General features: G+C 32.6%; 2 protein-coding genes across 3 annotated transcripts in view; one reads left to right on the forward strand and one right to left on the reverse strand.

The window, feature by feature from the left end:
* Nucleotides 1–23,784, reverse strand: part of LOC130896680 (protein quaking-B-like) — a 724,732-nt gene that overhangs the window by 346,313 nt on the left and 354,635 nt on the right. The window lies entirely within an intron of this gene.
* Nucleotides 21,212–22,944, forward strand: LOC130896678 (mucin-2-like). Its single transcript, XM_057804932.1, has 2 exons — nt 21,212–21,315; nt 21,778–22,944. The coding sequence occupies exons 1-2, from the start codon at nt 21,270–21,272 to the stop codon at nt 22,872–22,874; spliced, it is 1,143 nt and encodes a 380-aa protein (XP_057660915.1). The 5' UTR covers nt 21,212–21,269; the 3' UTR covers nt 22,875–22,944.

Consider the following 23,784-nt stretch of genomic DNA (forward strand, 5'->3'; position numbering starts at 1 on the left):
GAATCAATGACCCAAATTATCAATAACAATCCACAATTTTTAAACAATATTTGCTTTTCTGATGAATGCTCATGGTCAATAAATGGCTTAGTAAGTAGGCATAATTGTAGATATTGGGCTGAAAGTGATCCACATATTATGCGTGAATTCCATACACAACATCCCCAAAAGTTAAACGTTTGGTGTGGTATCCTAGGTGACCACATTGTCGGACCTTTCTTCATCAACGGAAATTTAAATGGTGAATTATATCTTGAATTACTCAGGGAAGGGGTTGACCCACGTATTACAACAATAATAGAAAATGATGATAACCTTTCCGAAGATTTACTGGTATTTCAACAAGACGGAGCTCCCCCACACTATGCTATGCCTGTCCGACAATTTTTAAACGAAACATTCCCCGCTCGTTGGATAGGTAGAAGGGGGCAGATGATGGAGTGGCCACCTAGGTCACCGGATTTAACACTCCTAGACTTCTTTTTATGGGGGTATTTAAAAACAAAAGTTTATGCTACCCAACCAGAATCTCTGGATGATTTACGAGAGAGGATAGAAAATGAATGTCGACAATTAAATCCAGCCGTATTAAGCAATGTCAGAGAGGCATTTCAAAATAGATTATACCATTGTATGAAAGTGAATGGTACTCATTTTGAACACTTATTGTAACTTCATAATAAATAGCACAGTTAAAAAGATTAAAGAGTTTGAACTGTTGTACAACCCATTTTAGTACAGGCAAATAAGGTGAAAGTAAATAATAAGTAAAATTTGTGCTCTTAAAAGAAAAATTGTTTATCTCATAAACTAACTACTTTAACCTACAAGTATTATACATTTTTGAAATCAGCTCAAAGAGGAGTATCCAAATTTTACATAAAAAATATGAAAAGTAATTTAAAAAATAAAGGGGATGCTGCTAGGGGTGAGGGGGTGGCTTTTCCAGTAAGTTTAAATAAGCCATAATGCTTGCCCCTTCCAACATAAATTGACGTGTTTTTGGATTTTTTCTAAATACCAGTATTACAAAAGTTATTAAAGGTGGATACTTTTATCTGAAAACCACTGTATAAATTTCAGTCATACGTTTGTTACCGCTTGTTTCTAAGAATGGTTCGCATCCATATATCAGAAAACGTTCATAGTATAGCTAAAAAAAATAACAAATATGATCTAGAAAATAAACTGAGATCATACTATTTTTCAAAAAATGCTTCTTAAAACAACTTCTAGTGTATCAATTAATTTAACGAACATAATCTGAAAAATTTGAACTGCTCAATTAAAATTTATGGATCTCAAAATATTAAATAGTATACAGCTTTAATCAGAGATAATACGAGGGCTGCTACTAAAGTTTTGAGATAGACAGATAAAAACAAATATTTATAATTGGATGTGACTCCATAATTTTTCAAAATATTCTCCATTAAGATCAATAACTTTTGACCAATTTTTTCCATTCCGATTGAAGTACCTCCAATATATGTGATTTTAATGCATCAACCGCTTCTTCAGATGTAGAAAAACGTTGACCTAGCATTTTATTTTTGATCTACGGGAATAGGAAGAAATAATCGTCTGCCAAACAAGGACTGTACAACATCGATGTTTACTGGCACAACAGCCGGTTTTGGACGAACGAAATTCATAGTGTAGTGAAGTGCGACCTCAATTGAATTCGAAAACCATCGAAACATGGTGGCTTGAGATGGTGCCTCATCACAAAAAGTCAAAGCGAGTTGATCAATAGAAAATCAACGTATGAAAATGATCGCGATCTAATTCTATTATTTGGCCAAGATGAATGTTTTAAATATCTGTAAACAATTCAAATAGCCCTCATATTACAACACGTTCTGAGTACGTTAACCATTAAAAAAAAATTTATGATTCCAATGTCCGATATCAAATATTCAAATCAGAGTTGCCACATACCAAAACTTAGCGCCCTCTTAGAAGTAAACCTAATAATATAGAGCATAGTGAGTATAACTTTTACCTCGTTAGGTATTGAATGTATTTTAATAAATTTTTACTAAATGAAATTGACTTTTCTTGCCTTTTTAAATGAATGATTGAATGAAGGTTTATTTTGTTGACGGAACTATTCAAAATACAGTTAACTCTAGTTCTAATACACATTTTGTATCTCTAACTACTGTTCTGATAGTTAAACAGGTGTTAAAAATGAAGAAACGATTCGTGTATTTTCCTTCGAGCGTTCTCTGCTGCATCGTCAATGCGCAATGAGTAAACCCTAAATATATATATACATATATATATATATATATATATATATATATATATATATATATATATATATATATATATATATATATATATATATATTCCAAGAAAAATGCTTTTGTCGAAGATTGTCATCTCAAAACAACTTAAGTCAAAAAAATCAAATTTTTAGTAGAGACAAAAAGGTAAATGAAATAAAAATAAGTTTAGTTTGGTAAACAACCTTCTAGTAACTAATATACAATCACGTTATACACATTTCAGGTTAATATCAGCATCCCAACTCTTATACAGTGTTTGTAAAAAATTAAAACAAATTTGTGACTCATTTGATTTCTGCAAAGAACAAAATATATGTACCATTACTCTTGGTTAAAATCATTTTAGACTCATGTGATTTTACAATAAACAATGTAACATGCAAAAAATGTTATAGTATACTTCGATTTTAAACCAATAAGTGAAATAATTTGAAAATTTTTATTGAGTAAATATATTATTTCAGGGCCCACATTCTCATACTCTTCATCAGGTTCCACATCCACAGTCATATCGACATTCAAAGACCAGTCGAAAATTTTCATATAAAATGGTAAATATTCCTCAGGAATGCTTCTTTCCACCTATTGGCTAGTGTTACTTCTGCTGATGTTCTAGCAAAACTGGAAATATATTTAAGAAGACCATCAATAAACTATTCCTTTGAAACGATCCCTTTATTGTTTGTGTCGTATTTAAGACCCATGTATGAAGACACTGCAAAAGATACTTTTTGTTCTTTTGGCACCTTACACCCAAAACATTCATCCGCCACACAATTTTTCTTGTGATATTTGGGTCACCACTCATTAAAGTCCAATATCTCTGCATATTTCTGCATCATGAATACAGAAAATTTTAAATTTGCTTTGCCATAATAGAGTAGTATTCTTCTGGAACATATATTCGATCGTAGTTTTTTATTGATATTTTAGTAAGCCGAAGTCGTGATGGCCTTTGATAGAAAAGTAGTGTGCTATTTTGTGAAAACGTTTTGGATCTGTTAAAGCCAGTAAAATTTCTATTACCGTTTGGTTCTCATTTTGGCAGAGCAGTTGGTAGAAAAAATCAGAAGCTTTTTTATGCTTCAGTCTAGGAAGTTTTTAATGTAATGCAGTATCATTGAACAAACTTCATTGACGCGTTATTTGGCGATACTCTCATGATATGTTAAAATACCGATTTTGTTGTTTTCAGATTTTTCATACCGAACCAATTGACCCACAGTTAACAAAAATAGAATATATCCTGAACGGGTATACACGGTAATTGCAAATTTTTCATGAAATCAAAGACTATAGCTGCCATATCATCATGGCTTTAGGTTCCTTCCCGTACTTGTCATGAGGAGTGAATGATTTTAAAAGTAGATTACAGAACCTCCTGTCTCTGTTTTCTGTCATACCATAAAATGATTGGAATTCGTTTTTGCGAACTTCTTTTTTCTCTGGCAAAATAATGAAATATTCAAATAAATACTGCCTAGACAATGCACCTTCTTTCCGTGGTCTGTGAGATTTTACATGTTTTTCAATGAAGTGTTGTAAGAATTTATCTACTGAACGATGTATTGACACTCAAATATACAATACCCGTTTAAAAGTCCTTTGTTTGATTTATGTTGTTTTTGAAATGAGCTTTATAATTTCAATTTATAATGATGTCGAGAAAACTCTTCATCGATACGATGCTCCTGTAAATTCAACAACATTTTATTTCCGGCGAAGCCCATTTTCACTTAATTGGAAATTGTGGATTAAGTGTTAATTATAACGCGAAATTGATTTAGCGTATAGGAGATGATCCGTCAATACCTTCCGGCAGCCCAGACCTTTCTGATACCTGTTTATGGGTTTTCATAAAAGTCCAGTCTATGTGAATGAGGAAAACAAAAATACTCTAACTACAGGAAATCATACGTAAAATTGAGTAACAATTATTAACGTAGTAACGTTATGCCGAAGATCATCGTGAGGCCAGTTTTCAGAAATGCCAGGAGATCGTCCCAAGTGGTCACTTAGGACGATCCTTTTCTTGAAATCGTTTCTATTTCAAAAATTTGGTCGAATATAATGTTTTCATCATGCTAATTTCAACTGTCTATGTGGAAATAATTATTTCTCAGATGATGCAATTCCGGTTTGAATTCCTGTAGACCTTACATGCTTAAATCACAGAATATATCTATTTTGAAATCTTGTACATTTATAATTTCGAAACAAGGGATTTAATAATAAAAATTCATTTAAAAAAAATAGTTAATGTGACCACAAGATTTACGGAAGATATCATTTCATCTAAGTCTTTCATAATATTGGCAACAGCGTAGCGTACATTCAGGGGCGACTGGTTCTTATCTCTATTTGAATGTTTATTTTTTCCAAGTTTTTATTAATATCAGTCATTGGTTATAGTATCAGTATATAATTTTACTTGATGGAAGTCATTGTCTTAAAAATGTATCGTTTTGTCAAATTAGTTGTAATTTTTTTGTGTATAAGTCGAGGTAAGTTCTCGTATCATCATTATTATTACTATTTTAAAATAAATTTGCTAGTATCTAAGCATTCATCGTAATCGTAAACGTAAATAGAAAAAGCCTTATCAGAGCATTATCATCATCATTAATAACGTGCAGTAAATGATTATCAACTAATTTCATGTATCGGTGATCCACCCAATTAAACCAATTAAATATTGGTTAAATCTAAGTTAGATTTATCAATAGTTAAATCATCATCTCATCAATCAATGATAAGAATTTTGTTAACGGATCTTACATAATGTAATTATTTTTCCACAAATGTGGTTATAGTATCTGATAGTAATTCACATTTGGAATGAAAAAATTAACTTCAATATTACAATAAATTATTAGGATAACGGCAATCGGAAGAAACATTTGAAGGATTTACGTAGTAGTGCGTTGATAGGTTTCGAGGTTATCGCATCTAGTCAGAGCCTGTGTTACACCCTTTCCTTCAAAGGCTTTAATCCGAACTTAAGACCACACAAGTCAGAACTTATATTTGGTTTCTGTAAATTAACATTCTCCAGAAGAGGTACTCTGGTACTATTTTTACTCCAAACTGCGAACCATCATAATTTTGGATAAATTTCTTGTTAATTTCAGAGAGGCGTCTAATATATCCAAATTTTTATTTTTAATGTTTCCACTCAATTTTCGTACCCACTCAAATATAATATGCAGTTACCAGCGTCATATTAATAAATTAATCATCCACTACATCAATATCAAACCATACAAAAATGACCCATCAATATTCAATAGACGAAAAAAAAGCAAAAAGGTAAAACAGTAACAGGAATGTGTTACGCATCATTGCTCGATTGAGAAAAAGAAGGAATTGCAGAAAAGCAATTGCATTTAAAGGGAAGTGCTTTCCCATGAGGACAACACAACTTCTCACACTGGCTAATATCAACTTCAAATTGATTGACTATCCGTCTTTTTAATCAGATCTGTCCCCTAGCAATTATTCCCTGTTTCATAACCTCAAAGTTGAGAGAGAGACAATTCCATCGGACGAGAACGTTATAGCATGAGTAAACGCCAATTTATAGAAGAGAGGCGGCTACTATTATTTAGAACAGCTAGAAAGGTTAGATGACCACTATAGGCGACTATATTGAGAAAGAAAAAGTTCATGAAAAAAAATGTTTCTCCGTTATGTCCTAAACTTTCCAGATAATCTCGTGCAAACATCGCAGGATTTAGAAAATGTCAATACGATACAAAAATAAAACTGCATTAAAGACCATGAAATAGAAAAAAGCTCACACCTTATTATGATAATTGATATCCTTGAAACAGAGTTAAATACAATACAAGAGAATTTTCAGAAATGGTTCGAAGACCTCTATTTGCCTACTTCTTCAATTGAATAAAAACCAATTAAAAAAATTTTGCTTACCATCGAAAACAATGTTTATCTAAATCTTACTACAAGCTTGAGACAAGATAAGCTACACGTTTGGACTTTGACATTAGAGGCTAAGAGATTTTTGTTTTTTTGCGTGGTTAAGGTGTTTTTGGCGGGATGATTGACTAATTTAAGTTTTTCGGGAAGTTTTAGTGGAAAAATCAAAAATCATTATTATTGACATTGGTAATGATGGAAGAGAGTAATTTGATATCGGAAAACGGAGGATGAATATGTAGAAGTTGGTATTTTCATTTGAACAGTTTACAGTTCTTCTGTTTTATCACTCTCGACTTGAAGGGACAGAATGTGCGAGGATTTTGATTCTATTGAAATTCATTGACTGCTGGTTGTAGGCTAATGTGGAGAAAGCTGAAGTTTTAAAAGACACAAGTGCTCCTTTATCCTGACAAAGACATGGTTGTTGGTTTGAGGTTATTGGAAGAAGAGCAATATAAGCAGGGATTTCATGTTATTAATTGAAAATTTCATCCTTCACAGATCTCAAGATAGAAGAGATAAAAATTTCAGGATGCTTCTAAGATGTATTACAACCATTGTAAAGTGATATTTGTATCGAAATTTTGATCCCTAATAGTCGATCGGATTTTTCAGACAGAGGGTTGGATCGTAATACGAGTGTAAAAATGAGATGTAGGGCTGGATGGTAATAAAACTTGATATAAAGAGAACGATTGGTAGAAGTATGTTCACGACAGATGGATTTAAAGGGGGAGGCTAATGCTGAATTTTCAAAATGTTCCTTGAAATCATTGAGAATGGCAGGAGAAAGGGGATCTCATAGGGAGACCTTTCGTTTGCCTGAAGGAGTAACTTTCAAATATGGAGTATTGGACAAACAGTGCTTGATGAGTTTAGTACCCGAAACAGTTCTATCGATAGCGATATTGCTAAGTAAAAATACAATAACAAAGCTGACAATGATTTATGTGAAAGATGATAGAGTATAGAGTTTTCAAAGTGGAATTGGTATTGCTTAGCGATGAGTTGGAGTGTTCGGTCAAGAATTTTATTGTTATCAGTGGGTCGCAGTGAACAATCGGAATTTTTTTCCCGTGGCAAAAGATGAGCTCAATATAGGGAGGTATTATGAAATTTATGTTGATGTATTCCAGATATATATCAGGGTCAATAAAAAAATTTGGTAATTAAAAGTGCACAGTCTTATTTGGATACAAGCAGGTATCATAGATGCGATACCTTTATTGACTGGAAGGAGCATGACATTTGGGTTATTATTCTTACTTCGAGAAGTGGAAAAATCCACATTTTTATCGCTGATTGAAACGTAAACATTGTTCGTTATCTAATAATTTAAACTGCTAAAACCTTTTCACAACTTTTTTAAAAACTTCATAAGATTTTATCATCTTTGCTCTACTAAAGCTAATACTACTTAAGTTTTGAGATATGGCAACAATGATGTGAATATCTCAAATCTGATATTGCCAAAGTTTTTATAACATTTTTTGTTAACCTACAAGTGCTATTTGAGTTGTTAACTTGATACTTAACATATTCATATTGGTCAAAAAATATTTCATTGCACTTTTGTAGTAGTTGTTTCCAATTTATATATTATTTTTCAAATATATGCGAAATAAGACAAGGATTTGACGATTTCTTTCAATACATTTTTATAATTCATAAACAAAAAGCTTTTTTAACACGAACAAATTATTTAAAGGGTGTTTACGTGAAAATAATGCAGTAACATAGAAAACATTTCCTGTACTAGTTATAGAAATTTGAAGTTTCAAAATTAGAACTTATATTCAAGTTCATTTTCTAAATTATACGATCGATGTTATGAAATTCTAATGGATGATTACGTATGTCCATGTAGTGTGTTTGACGAAATAATTCTACACCACTATCTGAAGGCTAGGGGTGGCTCATGCTCAATGATTAACAATCCGTAACTTTTACATGGACATTTAAAGATAGAAAGAATGAATTTTTCAACAAAAATGTATTCTTTGTTCTACTCCATAAAATTTATGTTTTAGAAGATATATAGATTTATATCGTTGTACTTATTGCGGAATTATTTATTGAAAATACGTACAGGTAGTATTAAAACACATTCAAACATTTCTAATTGAACTGCATAATCTCGAACATCGTGTTACTTACTTAGAAAAAAATTGAAATGTAGAAAAAGTTAGTATCCTACAACTTATCAAATAAAAAAAACTCTAATAACTGTTCGAAGTGGGCACCTTAACTCCGGACACCGGATTCTACGGAGAATATTTCTTTAAACTTGGATAATCATTCCAATATAGCCTCCTCATAGCGTCCTAAAAATATAAAAACACTGTATTTAATTCGAGAAAACATGGAGGCCATGCAAATGGATCTCCCCGATCAATCCATATTGAGGAAAAATGTAATTAAGATGATTTTTAATCATTTAGGAAGTAAGGATGTGGATGAACCACATGTCTTTGTGAATTTGTATAGGAATATCATATAACATGGGTGGGAAATCAATTTTGCTCGCAATTTTCAATTGAATATCACGTACTAGCTTATTTGACAGTACCCTAGGAGATGAAAAATAATTATCAATCTCTTTCAGGTTTTCCCTTATGTCGGCAATATGATCTTTGATAGTATGTACTCGTAGTACAAATGATTATTTATTTATTTATTCATTAGTTCTCCAAGAAATGTTTGATTGTGTTTTGATACCTCCTGTAAGTATTTTCAATACATAATTACAATTTATGATAATTTTCTTCAGAATAGCTCTTTATGGCGAACGGTTTCCTTTGCACGTACAACGATTTAAAAATCTACATATCTCCTAAACCATAAATTTTATCAAGTTAAACAAATAGCAGATCTTTGTTTAAAAATTTCATTTTTGCTATCTTAAATTGTACAGGTTGTCCCTGTATAAGTTACGGAATTTTGTTGGTTTTTTGTTTGGTTGTACCATTGCCCGAATAAACAAAAATCTTTTGTTGTATTGATAAGCGTTTGAATTTCTAAAAACTGTTATCAGTATACTTCTAGTTTCTGTCGTTTTATCTGTCTATTGCAAATTCTTTGTGTAGTATTATTACTGTCACTGTACTCGTATTGCAATGATCATAAATTCTATTATTGTGGTACGAACAGTAGCAGCTTCAAAAGATGGCCGCGGTCAGCACAAAACGGCGAGAAGCGTTGGTGTTACTCTCTTTGGCAGCAGGACGAAGAGACGTTTGCTTACGCGAAGACCTGGTTCAGCACGAGGCGGGACTACTATAGCTAGAGATGACAACATTCTCGTTTTAAGTGCTATGAGAAACCGGACGGCAATGGTAGTTCACCTTCGCAATTACGTCGTATCTTCGACTTTATGCTGTTTGATTATCTTCTCGAAATAGCGCTACTGGATCGTCGTTTTCCCGTAGTTGAATAAGTATAATAATGTTAGAAATCAATTAATGGAGGATAGTGGTATCTTGATTTTATTTTTTCTTTTAAAAAAATTTTGAAAAATCAATATTCAAATTGAAACATCCATTTATTCTTATTGCAATTCAAAGTTTTTATTGAATGTATTATAGATGAATTTTATAGGTTAGTTATGGTAATTGGTTACTGATAAAGTTATATTTTTATAGAATTTGTTTACTCAAAATTTAGGATATTCATTGAGGTGATTTAGATTAGTTTTTTCAGTAGAGAACTAATCATTTTTAACAATATATGTTGTTTTGAAAAACGGGCTTTTTTATAGTTGTTTTCAGTTATCACTACTTGGCAAATTCATAATCCATAGAATGATATCCTTAGAGAGAAGCGTTGATTATTGTTTATGTTAATCTGTGATATTTTATTGAAAAATTAAAGTTATAGAAATGAAGTTATTGTGAATTTGATGTTCGAGAAAATTATTATTGTTCACAAAACTCCCAAATCAATTACCATGACGAATAATAACTAATATAAATCTCCAAAATTAGTAAACGTTCGCTCAACTGTCCTCAATTTATCTCTTTAAGATATGGGAAAAAATTGAATGGCTATTTCCTACAAAACTATTCCTCTATACTGATGATAGTTTACGACGCAAATTATATAGTTAAAAGTGTATACATGTAAGTGCTCATTGCAGTAATAAAAGGTTCATTGGTATTCTAAAAGTTTTCGTAGATGGAAGTGGAGGTATTATAAAGAAAGCACCTGCTAAATGATGCATGTGCGGAAATACACACTTTGAATCCATGATTTAAAAGTCTTACTGAACATAAAACTTTTTAACGGAAGTATCTGTGTTTTCAAAATTTTAATTTGACGGTGACGGTGGTATATATATATTGATGTGCAAGATAAATGAAAAAATTAGTAATATATCATTGATACCCAAATTTTCCAGTTTCAAATTTTTGCTGGGTCCCGCAGCTTCATTACTACCAATTTCCAAATTTAGAAAAAAAGTGAGTTTTAATGACAGTTTTCGAAAAAAAAGGCTAGAATTGATTGCATGATAGGGATAATTATTTGAGAATAGAATCAACTGAACAAATTTTCAATTAAATTTCAATTGATTGTGCTATGAGTGGATATTAGAACAGGAACGAATCAATGAAATTGATTCAAATTCTCCACTTCCGTTTCATCAAATGGATGTAAGAATATCTTTATTGAGCTATTCTCTCTGCGACAAAATTGGAAACTGTGAAAATTGGCGCCGAATAATAGTCTCCATTACACTCTTTGTTTTTATCAAATAGAAGCAGTTTCCTCTTTTTGCACAAATCAAATACGCTCTAAAATTGATCAGGTTTTGTTCAAATCAGGATCTTTACATTCCATATACTCTAAAATTTAGTCGAAGCAACGTACTTCGGTATGTAACAGCAATCGTTGGAAGTCTTCATCGTGTTCATTGCACAATTGTGCAAATATGCGCTCATTAATGCATTGCTTCTTATTTTGTTTACTGTATTAATCTCAAATTGAAGCGATTGGTGCATGTTCACTTACCGAGGTGATTAAAAACTTTGTGTGCATTTAAAGAGTAAAAGAGAAAAATTTGAGTTGTGAGATTTACAGTTATAAAAATCAACAATAAGAATCATGCAAACAAATAAAGTTTCTATTTATCGAATTCTCACACACATACGTACCTTTATAAAATTTATACAGTTTTTTCCAAATTAACAAAGAGTTCTTGCTACAGTGAAATACAGGTTACGTAAACAAATTAATTCAATAATGTCCGTAATTAAAATTAATATATTCGTGAAGATGTTGTGAAATATTTGATTTAATGTTTAGTTTTATCGATTTTTTCGAAAACTAACAATCTTTTATATTTTGGCTTGCAAATTTAAGTGTAAAATGCATACGCAGTCTAATTTGGGTTTAAAAAATATTTATGAAGAAACTCCCCACAAGGATGCATAAGAAGTCACATTTTTACTAAACTAAACTAAAGTTATCAAAATTATCAATAAAGAGTATTTCTAATTTTTTACATATCCTACAATATTAGTATTACTCACAAGTCCAACAACAAAGAAGCCGGTCCTGTGCGGTTATAATGGAACTTTAGAATTTGGCGAGTACACCGAATCATTTGATGTTTGTCGGAGCTTTTTGCTTCTTTACTTTCTAGAATACCAGAAATATCGTTTCTGATATAAAATCGAGCATGTTTGGCTTAGTTAGTTTCATAAATAGTCATATTGAAAGGAACGAAATAGAAAACCAACCAGTGAATTCAAATAAATTAAATAAGTATTAGTGAATTGTTATTTATTGTATGAATTGTATGAATTACATAGTTCTAGTCTAGTGTTAATGTTTGAAAGAATGAAGTGAGTAAAAGACATTGTTTATAAATTTACCCTACAGGCAGCATTACTATAAATAATAACATTACATTGGTGTTAGGTGTGGAGTAATGTAAATAAACATGGCTAAAAGACTTGGTGATCTGGAACTGAAAGCTGATTTTGAGAATCGCGAGCAGGACACTTCCGGTAAGAAGACTGAGTTAGTAGAAGGACTCAAAGTGGCATTGATAATCGAATGTATGAAGAAAAGCGGGTTTTGTGAAATGAAATAAGTTTAATAATATTAATAAATAATGATGTTAATAATCAAAAATAATCAAGAAGAATACTATTTGTTGCATAATTGTGAAGCTATCGAATCTGGTGTTATTGATGTTTAATAAGATTATTATTTCATATGAACTTGTCTTCTATTTATAGCCTATCGGAGGGTGAAAAAAAAACGGCGGGCCTACATTCATGAAATCGAGACAGTAGATCAAAAAATTCTTTAAATCCATAGATACACATGTTCCATTGAACAAAAAACCATTTAGATTCAGATATCACAGAATATTAGGATTATGCAAAAATTAAGGGATAACGCTCTAAATAAATATAAACAAAAAAATTGATGAGATATTATGATTAATATAAGGAATTGAGAAATTACACATCGCCCGCTATTAAACAGGAGAAAAAGGCAAATCTACAATTTAAATTGGGAGGTTGTAATTTTCATGAAAATTTTGAAATACATGAATGTCATGAAAACCTCCAATATTGTATTGCCCTCATCACTTGCTACGGCTGATAAAATTAAGAACTTCTTTGTTAATGGTTTTAAAAGTGTCTCATTATTCTGTGTTGTCTATACATCATAAAATCCGTGACACGCATTCATCGACCTCCCAAATATCGTATTTAGCAATTCGGCTATTGCCTTCTTAAATATTACCTCTCAGAGAGATCTCAACAGGTTATGTTAGATTATGTCATGTCTAATAAACTGACGATACAACAAGGCGTCCCTCAAGGAAGCATTTTAGGTCCCCTCTTATATACATTATACACTTCCAACTTTCATACACTTTCACATTGTAAATACCACATTTATGCCGACGACACCCAGATTTATTATTCATTCTAACTTTCTAATATACAGGAGGCTTTAGTCAAAATAAATCAAGACCTCTATGAAATTACTCTCATCTCTAAAAGGCATTCATTAAAAATCAGTCCAAGTAAGTAGTGCATTGAATTTTAGCCATGAAGCACAATTATCAGAGGTACTCAATCGGCTGCAATTGCGACTGGAGAATAAAATACTCACTTTAAGTGAATACGGTGGGTTTGATAATCGATTTGATTATCGATACCAAATTATGATTTGAAAAACATACAACTGAAAAACTATCTATCATAAGAAAAATGCTGTGTGATTCTTTGGTGATTTAAATCAATGTGATGTGGTATATGGGCCATGCTTAGATAAAAGTGATAAACTATAAGATGTTACTACAACATTTTAAGAAACAAGAATATTTGTACCCAAGAGTTATTTATAGAATAAACATCCGTAACCTAGAATTGAGAAGTAGAAATGTAATAAATATACCTACACATCATAAAGAAATATATAAACATTCCTTTTCATATCAAGTATCCTTTTTAACCCTTAAGTACTACCGTTCATAAATAGTGACATATCTAATACTACTGGGTCAAATAGGCCCATTTTGTTTAAAAAAGGTGGAAATTTTTTTCAAAAAGTTTTATTGAAAAAAATGGTATTATAATATATGAAAAAACTTATTTTTTAATGACATTAGTTAAATACAATTAGAACACAAATTTCTAGTGCATTGCTTGCATATTGGTAAATGACATGTTTCACAAGTAGTATTGGTTTTTCTGTCATTTTTAGACGGACAGATTGCACATCTCTTTCTTTTAGAAGCTAATCCTCTTTGTTGAGGTTCTGGACGTGTAAGCTCTCCATTATAACTTTTAAACTGCAGTGTTTTACTTAACCTATTTTGGATGTGTGGCACGCATAAATCACGGCCTAATTTTTTGATGAACTCGGATCTTGACATACTTTTCTGAGCGAACTGAAAAACAACTCTACTATTGACTCCTGCTATGTTCAGAATGGCATGAAAAATACTCATCGGCCAACGTCTTGTTCTACGGGAAGTGGAGTAATTCGCACATTTCTGATCTAAAGAGTCTACTCCCCCTTTAGTTCTGTTGTAGAATAAGATTACTTCTGGTTTTTTCGTCTCTTTATCTACTTCATTGTCGTGATGTTTACTGGAGATGAGAATTACGGATTTTGATTTTTTTGGGACAAACGACACAATGGTTTCATGTTTAGTGAATCCAAATAAACTACTATTGACTTCTCGGTTAGCAGCAGGCATGAACTCTGAAGGGATGAATCTTTTGTTTTTTTTTACTGTTCCTACATACGTTTAAATTCATTTTTTCTAACTCTCTCATTAATTCAAGTGAGGTGTACCAATTATCACCTGTAATGTTTCTGCCAGTATTCCTTAATGGTTCTGTTAATCGCAATACCACTTCAGTTGGATGGAAGTTTTTTCGTTATCTGGTTGCCTACTGTTATTTTTGGAACTTTGTTAGGTTCTACAATAATTTTGCCGGTATAAACTTCTGCGTTTAGCATGTAGTGAGTCTGACAATCCGTGAGAATTTGAATTTTCAAACCATATTTTGCAGGTTTATTAGACATATACATGCGAAATGCGCACCTACCTCTAAAAGGCACCAGCATCTCATCTACTGTTAAATTTTCGCCTGGACTATAATTTTGTTTCGAATTAGTCACAAATTTTTAGAAAATATCTGAGATTGGTGCCAATTTATTAACTCTTCTTCTTTCGACTCTAGTGGTGTAATCATCGAAACGAATACAGCACAGGAGAAAAGAAAATCTGGCTAAAGACATAGTGCAACGAAATAAATCTCGCCCTGTGCCGTCTGTTGCCCAAAGAGATCTTAAGTCTTCATGTGCCGATTTAAAAACTCCTTGAAGATAAAGAAGTCCAATGAATGCTTCAATTTCAGTTATGTTCGTCGGCTTGATAAATGTTGGAGCATAATTTTGTCGGGAATTTTTATTTCGTTTCAATTTGCCATATTTTGAAGAAACCATTTCGATCCGTTGATTTGTATATTTCACAATAATTTCAATCATCGTACTGTCAATAAAATATCTCCAACTCTCTAGAGGAGTAAATGGTGGATTCTGACGAACATTTCCTTTCAAGGAAGGTAAAACTCGAAGTAAGTTTGGTGCTAAGGTTTTTCCTCTATTTGGAGCTTCTTTTGACCATTTCGTTTTATCTTTCTTTCCATACCAATAATTTCTCTGTTGATCAGTTCTTTCTCCTTCAATTTCAAGTAATTCAACACAGTCGTCTTTCTGATTCGATACAAGTTCGTTATCACTAGACACCCAGTCATCCTCACTATCTGTGTTGTGTTCATTTAACAGTTCCACATCTTCTTCTTCCTTGTCACTTTCGTCACCATATCCTAAAAGTTCTGTACATGCCTGCAATCTATCTGTTGTCAGTGACTCTTCGCTGGATTGATGTTTAACCTGTGACTCAGCGTGGTTTTCTGATTCCATGTCTTCCCAGAAATCATCACTTTCCACTATTTCTAACAGTTCTTGATCAGAAAGTGGGACGTTTCTTTTGTGACTCATTTTCTTGAAGTAAAAAAACTTGATTATACGAAAATAACCGCGAAACAACCACAAAAAGAATATAATAATAGACTACACTTTCCAAAATAAAATAACGTTTTTGCTACCGTCGGGTCAATCTGATCCAATGCCGGCGATCTATTGTACTTCAGGTAGCTTATTTTATACTGCAACACTCAAACACGCGTCCTCATAGACAGTCGAATACTAAAGAGCGCATGAATCAGTTACGATGAGAAATGCTTAGTTGCCATGTTTTGATAACTACACAGGATCAGAATGACCCAATGGTAGTACTTAATGGTTAAGTAAATATTTGGATGTTCCCATCTATTTTATCTTGTATTGCATTTAAAAATAAATATAAAGTGATGCTTTTCAAAATATTAATCATTTGTTATTAATGATAAATAATAAATGACTTATTATATCGAAATCGTATGTTGCCCAGAAACTTATTGTAAAATAGCAGAAAATAAAAAATCCCGAAGAATAACCGGGCTATGGGCTAAGGCGTTCTTTGGCTACTATGCTGGTGGAAAGCAGCACTGATTTGATCACTCTTAAAAGACGGAGAATAGCGTTCAGAAGAATATATAGAAGAATCCATGTAAAAGTAAATAGAAGTATCACAAATATTGCTTAACCCTTTTCACTTGCTAAATACAAGCTCGGCATCATTCCATTAGGGAAACATTAGAAACATCTGAGAACCGTCTGGTTCAATATCTTTAGTTCTAAAGAATTAAATACTCAAGAGACTAAACTTCTGCAATAAAACAAATTGTACAATAACTTTTTTACTATTATGACCAATGTCCAAATATACTAATTATATTATTGTTGTTTTAATTGTTTTTTTCACGTCCTTGTGAACACAGATGAAAGCAGGGTGGTTTCAATTGTTCTATTTGTTATCTGACGAAGTTGCCTCCAGTGATCTGATGTCGCATAATATAGAATTTTAAAATACTCCTGCTATCATATCTCAATTATAGTCATTCACATAATATTCAATTATTTAAGCATATAATAATAACGCGTTCTAGTGTCTAGTAACACAAAGCGTTTCCTGTTGGATTATAGTACAATCAACATCAATTTTACTATCATCTATCTAACCGTAATTTAATACAACTTAAGTGTCGAAACATATATCGTCGAGAACAATTAACTACGTTTGCCTACTATTCCGATTTAATCGGGATGTCTCGATATTTGACCCGGAACCCTAGTGTCCCGATTTTCAATATTCACAAATTTTTTCCGTTTTACTGTGGCCGTTTATGCTTATGTTGCCTGAACGTGTGACGTGAACTGGCGCCTAGTTTTCTCCACACATGCTTTAAGAGCACGGTCTTACATACAGGTCAGGAAACGATGGTAGCTGGATGGGTTCATTTTACGGGTGCTAAATTACCTCACTCTGTGGTCGCCAGGTCGGAGTTGTAATAGAGAGACGCTGCCAAATTGTGTTAACCTAATAATAATAGTTATTATTTCTATAAGAAATTAATTGTTATGATTGAAAGTACTCAATATGTAACGTAATATGTAAAAGTGGTTGATGACGTAAATATTATGAATGCTTAAATTTTGCTCCTGATATCAGCATTCCGAATTTGTATGTTGTGGTGACTTGTATCTGGAATTTCAGTTAAATAAGAATAGATAATAGAAGTTTTGGAAATAGATATAGACAAGGGAGATGTTCAAGAGAGATTTTATAGATCTACTAGGATTAAAACTGTTTCCAAGGGCTCAACAGGATTTTTGAAATAGAATTTTTTTTTTAAATGACATAGGGAAAAAGTGAGATTAATTCGATTAATTCAAGGAGCAGTCCAATTTATTATTATAGAAATACGAAAAGTTATAAAGAACTTGAGAGATGGTTAAGTGTACTAAGAACATTTTTTCATCCCAAGTCTTCAAAACTACTTGAGATGGAGCCCAATTCCCTTCTAAGCTGGAAAATTCACGCATCAATTAAACACACACACACACACACTAAGCTTTTTCAAATTCCTATAAAAATTTTGTTAACAAATCATACAATAAAATAAATAAATAATACTTATTAAACTAATATCCTGGCTTCAAAGAATGTCTGTTATTTCAGTTAAATAAGAACAAATTATAACATTAGTTGTTAAAACGGATACACAGAGAGAGAGAAGGAGAGAGATGTTAAAGAGTTTAAATTCAACGATAAAGAAGATTTGTTAGAGCGAATAGAATCAGAGCTATTTTCAATGGCTCAAGAAAAATTATTTTCTTATATGAGGAGAAATTTATTCCGGGTGGGTAATGAAGAATCAAATCCCGCGTTTTTGTTTTATTCAGTGTTTTAATTACTTGTTAGAAACTTGGTGTTTTGTATATTTTTGCGTCGTAATTTTTCTCAAAATGTTTGGTGGTATTAGATGTGATAGTGCCAGTGAAGAAGTAGAACAATGAAATGATAAAACACACATATAGTCGACCAGAATACAATTGGTTAAAAACATATACCTAATAGTGTGTGAAACGTGACGCTATAATTTCCAACGAAACATAAAATATATATATGCTGAGATTCTCAAAGTTTGACAGTATGTGGAACATTTTGCATTATTTCCTTATAATTATATAATGTGAAAGTGAGCGCACAAGGTTTTAGTAATACAAAATTTTCAAGAAAGAGATGTATAAAAGTTATATTGCACATTATTTGGGTTCCGTCGAAGGCCCACTGATAGAACTGATAGAACTTGAGAACGGTCTATATTTTAGTCTTTCTGCGGATACTACAAGTCATTGAAATATCATAGTTTTTCCAATACTACTCAAATTTGACACCATCAACTGTGAGTCAATGTAAATTACGGCGAGTATCACTAAGTATTCAAATCATAGTTGCAAACAAAACAATTGAGTATTGCCAGCCCTCCTAACCGCTCATTTATTGCACAATTGAACGTGCCAATGAAAAATGCGAGTTTGATATGGATTATTTAGATATATGTCAATTTGTCCCACCACGTGCAACGAGAGTCGCAACTATTTTTGAAAGGTGATATTTCTTTGATTATATGATATCTTACTGCTTGAGTATCGCTTAAATTTTCCGGTAAATAACAAAGTAGCTTTTTTAAGGTCGTGTAAATTAGAAGAGTTTGGTTTTGACTTGAAAAGATTTTGGGACCATTTTGGTCCAACCAAAATGCACGATGTTAATTGTAAATAAAACAAAAAGTTCTCAGAGAATTATCTTAATATTTTTTATAATGATAGAAGGATCTATGACAATTATGTGTGAAACAAAATATCGGCTTAATCACTCCACGGCTTCGCTGACAAACCTCTATACGATGGTCCATATTTTCAATGACTCTGAGATAATTGAGTTTCAATGTCGTTAATGTGCTGAATTATTTCACCCTTTAGCTCTTTAGCTCTTAAATTGTTCTTGGCTTATTGACGTAAACTTTTTCTTTCAAATATCCCTAAAGAAAAGAGTCAAATCACATAGTCGTGGCGGCCAATTAACATCGCCACGACGTCAGATAACACGACCATTGAATTTCTCGCGCAAAAGAGCCATTGTTTCGTTGGCTGTGTGGCAAAGGACACCATTCTGTTGGAACCACATATCGTCCAGGTCCATATCCTCAGTTTCTGGCTACAAGAAACCCGTTATCATCTCGCGATAGCGAACACCATTCACGGTAACTGCTTGGCCGACCTCATTTTCGAAGAAGTAAGGCCCGATGACGCCGCCAGCCCATAAACCGCACCAAACAGTGGATACATCGACTTTTCAACAATCACTCGTGGATTCTCATTTATCCAAATGCGGCAATTCTTCTTGTGAACGAATCCACTGAGGTGAAAGTGTGCCTCGTCGCTGAAGATGATTTTCTTTGTAAAGTCATCATTCACTTCTGTCTGTTCAACCAACCAATCGGCATATTGACGACGCTTGAAATGGTCAGCTGGCTTCAGATCTTGAGTCAATTGAACCTTTTAAGCGTGTAAATTCAAATCTTAATTTAAAATTCGCATCAGTGATGTTCGTGAGGTGTTTGATTGTTGGGCACGACGACGAGGTTGACGGCTCTTCTGCCACACTATCGCGAACAACAGCAATGATACTGTTGCAGGCAATAGTTTTTCTAGAGCAATTGCTCATAAAACGACAGTTGCTATGTGGCCTGAAGCCTGTTGCGGACCATGGCAGATTTGCGTTAAGACAATTAAAAGCCTTGTGTAGTTGTGAATAGTAAACATCTACTGGTGATAGAACATCACTACTTGTGATAACTAGTCCGAAAACTACACAGTGGTGACTCAGTTAGGAACATACTCATTAATACATGTTTACCATTATGTAATTCAAGACAAAATTCTTTTGAAAAAGGTCGCATATCGAAATAATATTTTTTTAAGAACAACAGTTAGTTGTGTCTACCTAGTAAATAGTTGTTCCAATAGTTTATCAGATTCTGAGTCTATGTATATTTAATACTTCTCACATCAAGAGAAGTGGAACGTGTTTTACAAAAATAAATTTGCTGCCATTATACTGTTTATGGTGATTGGCTAATTGCTATTCTAAAATCAGAACCTATTAGACTATCTATTAGAACTGAACTGATGTCTCCAAGCTAGTATAAGTAATACTGTATGTGCTTGTGAAATAATAAATACGGTGCCAAAGGATATGCCAAATTGATCAAATCCGAAATTATATATAGGCCATTATTTCTGATGGTCATCAGCGACCGTTTTAATTTAGCACGAGATCTTTCAACGTCATACCGCTATGGTGGTTGTAGATCTAACAAAGCAGCTTAATCCCATATTAATTACACCATGACTAACAAACAGAAAATATCGAGTGTAGTGTAATCGATTTAGCCTCCAGTGCCCCTAGAACCTATATACAAGAATGCGGTACAAGCTCAGTACGTTTCTTCATCAATTTCAACTTTTAAATTTACCGAAATTGTCCTGAAGCAAAACGACTTACCAGAAATAACATTCCAAAATTATTCAAATATTAACCAATTATACGTAAAATATAAGAGTGAGTTAATGTATTTCAACCTCGTTTTCAACACAAAATAACAACGTATTCGAAGAAAATAGTACAGTGTATGACACGTGAGAAAGTGACATCCTTCTTCCTCAATGGATTTTGAAATTCATACGCTAGTGAGAAATGAGTAAGTTTTCTCACTTCTTTTTTTTATTGTTTCTCGTTTTAATTTAGTTGTAAAAAAAACATCTTTGGTCGATCAAACTATTTTATAGATATGAATCATTATTCCTGAAAATTGGATTTATAGAATCAGAACTGAAACATAGAAAAATCGTCTAAATATGATTTCAGATTAAGTGATTACATGTTTATCACTCCCATTAACTCCTATTTATTGGTAATACTATCGAGTATATAAGAGTGAAATCAACAAAATTATATCAGTCAGATAAGAAGAAGAACTAAAAATGAATTTTTGTGTGATTTTATTCACTATTTCATATGTGGCACAAGGTAAATCCATATTATTTATTTCATCACTGAAGAAACTTAACGTTCGGTATTGATCTTGATTGAACTTAGTCACTATATTCATTTAATAGCTCCCCGATGCAAATCGACTATGAAATTATTTTTTTTATTGACCCTAGATCAAACTGTATTCAGCATCAGTTTGTTTGTAAGTACCCACGTAAAATAAAAATCTCACAATATCTCAATATTTGAATTAATCGTCGATTTATTTTTATTTGTCTCTTAAACTTGAAACCAGTTCAAAAAAAGCTGAACTAGGAAACTTCATATGAACTTTCCTATGAAATTTATTCTTGAAAGCTACATATCAAATATATCAAGACTAACAACAAATATTATGGTGAAATATTCCTAAAATGAAGGAATACAAATTTGATGAAATACACGAACAGTAATACATTATATTGTTCAATAGAGCATCTGAAATATAACATTTTTCAGCTTCTACATACTTCCTACCACCACGTTTCAATATCGCACCAAATAGAAGTCAAAGTTACAAAGGAGCCCGCTGGAATGGTGCACACATATGGGAGACTTTTGGCACTTCAAAACGAATAACCGAAAATTCGAGTGAACCTTTAACTACAAGACAATCATCAACGTCTTTTTGGACCCCAACTACCAGTCGGACTTGGGCTAGTACAGAATTATCGACTAATAATCGGATAACATTTACAACCTCACGTAAACTTCCAACCACCAGTCGACCTTGGACTAGTACAGATTCATCAACTCCTAATTGGATAACAACTAGAAACTCAAGGAAACCTTCAACTACCAGACGATCTTCAACTTCTTTTTGGACCCCAACTACCAGTCCACCTTGGAATAGTACAGATTCATCAACTCCCAATTGGATAACAACTAGAAGCTCAAGGAAACCTTCAACTACCAGACGATCATCAACTTCTTTTTGGATCCCAACTTCAGATCGACCTTTGTCCAGTACAGATTCACCAAATCCCAATTGGATAACAACTACAAGCTCAACGAAACCGTCAACTACCAGACGATCATCAACTTCTTTTTGGACCCCAACTACCAGTCGACCTTGGACTAGTACAGATTCATCAACTCCTAATTGGATAACAACTAGAAGCTCAAAGAAACCGTCAACTACAAGACGATCATCAACTTCTTTTTGGACCCCAACTTCAGATCGACCTTTATCCAGTACAGATTCACCAACTCCCAATTGGATAACAACTACAAGCTCAAGGAAACCGTCAACTACCAGACGATCTTCAACTTCTTTTTGGACCCCAACTACCAGTCCACCTTGGAATAGTACAGAATCATCAACACATGATTGGATAACAACTGCAAGCTCAAGGAAACCTTCATCTACCAGGCGATCATCATCTTCGTTTTGGACGTCAACTACCAGTCCGCCCTTAACAATTGAAACAGCTTCACCGCAACCTCCGCAACCACCGTCACCACTTCCTCCGCCACCGTTTGGACAAATACAAATGGAAAATTGTATCAAATGCATACTTCTCAATAATATATGGATAGAAAATAACAGAGTGTGAGCCTAATAAAATTTTATAAGTTATTATGAGATATCCTTCTTTAAATATGCTTTAAATAAACAAATGACAGTACCAAAGTCGCAATTAATTTTCGTAGCAACATGTTGAGGTCCTCGATACACTAAAACTTTAGTCAAAAAAATAGCACTTACAATGAAAGAACTATCGTTTAGAATAGAAGCTTTAAAGATGATACAATATGGTGTGCTCAATTACTTTCTGTCATAAATACCACTTGAAATTCCAGGAGATTCATCGTGTCCCACAAAAGGAATGAAGTTGTTATATAAAATATGTTCTTGAAACATGATTCATTACTTCCATAATTTCAACAATTATTGCATAGAAGATTACCCATGTCGTGTCATAGTTACTTTGAAAACTAATCTGCTTATAAGTCAAAACAGTACAAGTATCCGTTCACATTTCTGTGAATCCTCCGAAGTCTTAGTTCATTCCACTTTCTCTTCGTTGTATCCAATTTAACATCTAGTTTTATCATGTTCAGATTGCTGGAATATTACATTCCTCTTTCCAATTCTTATTACAACTAAAAATTATTATTAAATTATAGTCAAAATATTTAAAGCAAAGACTTTCAACTATATTGATTATTGTCTAAAGTGAGTAATCATTAACACATAATTCAGTTTTATCTTCAATCTATTTATGCAAAATAAAAGATGCATTGTGCAGAATTACAAGCTAAATTTAATCATTTATATGTGATCGTTTCAAATCAACTTAAATTAGGTGAAAATAGAAAATTTGTTTAGGTATTTATATCATATTGAAAGCAAGTGATGAAATAATTCGAGAATTTTCCGTAAAAATCAATATTTAACAACTAGCCAAATAGGAAGCTCCTTATAAAATAAGGTAGAAGAAGAAGACTCAAAAATTTGAGTAA

This window comes from Diorhabda carinulata, chromosome 7, assembly GCF_026250575.1.
Source record: "Diorhabda carinulata isolate Delta chromosome 7, icDioCari1.1, whole genome shotgun sequence".
Classification (NCBI taxonomy): Eukaryota; Metazoa; Arthropoda; class Insecta; order Coleoptera; family Chrysomelidae; genus Diorhabda; species Diorhabda carinulata.

Coding starts and splice junctions, on each gene's coding strand:
- LOC130896678 (XM_057804932.1), top strand. CDS start 21,270: ATGAATTTTTGTGTGATTTTATTCACTATTTCATATGTGGCACAAG. Junction 21,316..21,777: donor TATTTCATATGTGGCACAAG/GTAAATCCATAT, acceptor AACATTTTTCAG/CTTCTACATACTTCCTACCA.